Source organism: Chinchilla lanigera, unplaced genomic scaffold, assembly GCF_000276665.1.
Source record: "Chinchilla lanigera isolate Chin_1 unplaced genomic scaffold, ChiLan1.0 scaffold00011, whole genome shotgun sequence".
Taxonomy (NCBI): Eukaryota; Metazoa; Chordata; class Mammalia; order Rodentia; family Chinchillidae; genus Chinchilla; species Chinchilla lanigera.
Genome location: NW_004955412.1, coordinates 26,620,776 through 26,624,383, shown reverse-complemented (window position 1 = coordinate 26,624,383; position 3,608 = coordinate 26,620,776). Strand labels below are relative to the sequence as shown.

At 41.3% G+C, this 3,608-nt stretch overlaps 1 protein-coding gene across 3 annotated transcripts in view; it reads right to left on the bottom strand.

Annotated features, from left to right (window-relative positions):
* Positions 1 to 240: 240 nt before the first annotated feature.
* The window catches only part of Stt3a (STT3A, subunit of the oligosaccharyltransferase complex (catalytic)), a gene marked incomplete in the record, with an annotated part of 31,002 nt that continues 27,634 nt past the window's right edge, over positions 241 to 3,608 (bottom strand). For all 3 annotated transcript variants that reach the window (XM_013511171.1, XM_013511172.1, XM_013511174.1), the window contains 3 exon segments: positions 241 to 801; positions 1,519 to 1,634; positions 3,067 to 3,255. In XM_013511171.1, the coding sequence (XP_013366625.1) occupies positions 763 to 801; positions 1,519 to 1,634; positions 3,067 to 3,255 (344 nt within the window).

Here is a 3,608-nt window from a genome sequence, read left to right as displayed (position 1 = left end):
GGCTGGACTTAACTGTGTGATCTTCCTGTCCTGGCATCCCAAAATGTTATTCCTGCTCTCTGAAAAACAAAACAAAACAAAAAAGGGCAAACCCTTACTACCCACAAAGTACTGGTAAGATCAGGTCTAGCTTGCAATTTTTCCATCCCTTACAAATTTAAAGAGCCTCCCAGGATAAGACATTGAGGACAGAGACATAACACAGGAAAGTTGCTTTTTTGCTGCCCAGAAACACACTCCTCTGGTCCCACAAACATTTATTTCATTAGATAAAAATTTATTGAGCACCCACTATGTGCAAGGCATTCACTAGGTGCTACAATACAGAAAGTATGACAAAGTGTTTACATATGTAGACTCAGAGCTAAACCCTGATAGTTTTCCTGATATGAGAAAGAATGCCCTGTATGGCTCATTTACAGAGCTAAGAGCATGGATAAGGTCTGCTACTGTCCTACCAGCCCAGCACAAACTTTTACTTTCCTCAAATCAGCTATAAGTCAAAACAAATAAGGCACATTTTTTAAAAAAAAATTCCCCCCTTTAATTGACCAAAGTAAAGCCATCACATTTCATTTGGTAACCTGCTCAGAATTATAAAAATCATTCCATTTGGCCCAGCCCATACTGTCCAGGGCAAAACTTCCAGACAATTCTAATTCCATCCGGCTCTGTTCTTATAAACTTCGTATTAAAAAAAAATCTTCAACGTCCTAAATATGACGCGCTCAGTGCGAAGCGTATCGGAGCTGAATGCAGCACTTATGTTCTTGATAGGCCTCGATTATCCAGGTCCTTTACCTGCAGCATAAAAATGCCAGTTTAATATTAACAAGTCAACTTTGGAGAGTATTTCTACTAAAAATGGGTTCATGAGAGGAGGAGGGAATACACTGGGTTCTGCTGCCGATGTGGCATTGTGATTAAAGGAGCATGGGTTTGAACTAGCTACTCTGCTTTTATAGTACCTCCCAGAAGAAGCAATGTAAATGATCTACCTTTCATGTGGATGAAGGACTCAATCTTTTCCTAAGAGACAACACCCTTGGATATGATACTATGTGACTCTGCCATAAACTCTTCAGTAGAAGAAAATGGACTTCAGAAATACAGATACAAACTTTCCTTTTTTACCCCCACACCTTATAATCACTGAAACATGTTGAATCAAGCCACTACTAGAAAAAGCAGCAACAACCGCCAAGATGACAGCCAACCATGATGTCATGTTTTAAGGACACTCTAAAGGGGCTGGGGATTTAGCTCAGCGGCAAAGCGCCTGCCTGGCAAGTACAAGGTCGTGAGTTTGGTTCCCGGTACCGGAGAAAAACAAAACAAAACAAAAAAGACACTCTAAAATTAAAACAGTGAAATGTTGTCTGAGCTGCTAGCTACTTTTCAGGCACAGGTGTTATTATAACTGTTCCTATTTGAAAAATACGTAGCCAAGTTTTTAAGCACCAGAACCCATCTGAAAACACAAAAGCTTTTTCTTAAGACAGTACAGCACTTGCTCACCTTATATATCCTGACCAGCCAGTGTTCTGTAGTATATGCTTCCTCAAGGACATCAAGCTCAAAGTCTTTATTCCCAATCTCAGCATTTCGGACGCGGTCAAAGCCTGGTGGACGCTCTAGGAAGGGACAAAGAAACAACACTTCTTTCTACAATGCTAATTTCCAAAGAGACACTAAATAAACTTGGAACACCGTCTATTCTTCACATTGTTATTCCCCAGCTTGCAAGGTAATGAGAGAAGGTAATGAGACAGTAGAGTCTGCAGAAGCATGCATGAGATAGTAAATTTTACCCTAACCCAAATCCTGTCCAAAATGATACTTGGCAGAGTCCACAGAGCTTATCTCTTCTCAGAAATAAGGGCCGACTTCCAAACCCCTGTGTTCTTCCGAACTGCCATCCAGAGACCACTGTTACCCATCCATAAACCTCCCATGGATCAGAGAAGCCAGCAAGGGCTTGCCTCTGTGGAAAACCAGGGAACTGGAGCCTAATTGTCATCCTCTGTGAGCACGAAGGAAAAAAGCAACACATAGAGATGCTGGCATGTTGTAGGGTCTAAGGAAAAGTCAGTAGAGCTGAAATTAAGTAGTTTACCTGTGAATGTATTAATAAATAGTGAAAGGCAAATAAATCTTGTGTTACTTTAGTTGTTTATACCCGTGTCTGAGTGAATCAAAGCAGGAAGAGCCAGATGATTTGGGGCTCCCCTGCCCACAACAGGCAAGAACCCTCTGGCTGTCCATATGCTAAATGAACTCTGTCTCTTTAGCATTCTTCCTCGTTCACCCTTGAGTCAGTAGCAGGACCGGGGTCCCTACAGGGCACCTGGGTGCAGAAAGCTTAGAGGAGTGGGCTGGCTCCCAACAGGTGGCATCTGGGCAGGCCGGTCCACTACAAGCATCCACTTTACAAACTGTCTATACCGCAGAGCCACAAAACTGAAGCCTGAAGAAAAGACTTAACCTGATCAAATCCCTCTCAATGTATTCACCTAACGAAATGAAACCCTTCATCTTCTTTTTAATCTTTTCCTCACTGAAATCCTCTTTTCTGAGAAACAATAAAAGATGACTATTTAAGCCAGACATGGTGGCACATACTTTTAATCCTACACTCTGAGAGGCAGAGGCAGAAAGACTACAAGTTCAAGCCCAGCCTGGGAACAATTTAGCAAGACTCTGACTGAAATAAAAAAAATTTTAAGGGGTTGGAGGTACAGCTCAGTGCAAAGGCCGTGGGTTCAATCCCCAACACCAAAAAAAATTAAAAATAAAAAAGGATGAGCATTTAGAAGCACAGAATCTGAGGTCAAACTGCCTGAGTTTGAACCCTGACTTACTTGTTAGTCATGCAATGCTGGGGAATTTAATAACCTACTGATACCTCAATTTATAAAATGCCAATAATATAGCATCTACCTTTTGAGTTGCTGTAAACATTAAGTGAGTAAACAGATCTAAAGTGCTTACAGCAGCGCTTGAAAAGCACAGTATATGTTAGCTATCACCATTATGACGGTGTTGCTAATGGCGAGAATCACTCACTGGCTTCTGTGTAGACCTGCCCAAAGCGGTAGTAACACATCTTATACATGAGGCAGTTGAGCAACACTGGAGAACCTTCACGGTCCACACGAAATTCCCCTGTTGGAGTATAATAGTCATTCTCCTTGATATGTCTGCCTGTGTCTGTGCTCCCTCCAATCCGGACCATCCAAAGAAATTTGTTGATATCTAAAGAAAAAAAGAAAAGAAAAAGTTGCTGCATCAGATAGGTTGCTGAGTCTCTCCGTCCTTCTTTTCAATCCTGGCCTTCCTTCCAGCCATCATACCGCAGTGACAGGAATCACTGGTGAGGAGGTAATATGCTATTTTTTTCACAACCCTTAGGCTGTAACTACTTGTTAGATCCTTCTTGCGTATCTCTGTCTTCCTGAGAAACCACTTTGAAGATACCATCATGTATTACAGCAGCCATTGATATTTTCCTACTAATCTATCCATAACTCTGCAATGTTTATATTGTTCCTATCCTATTTCATAAATGGATGTATGTTTATTATTATGTGTTTCCTACAACAACCATT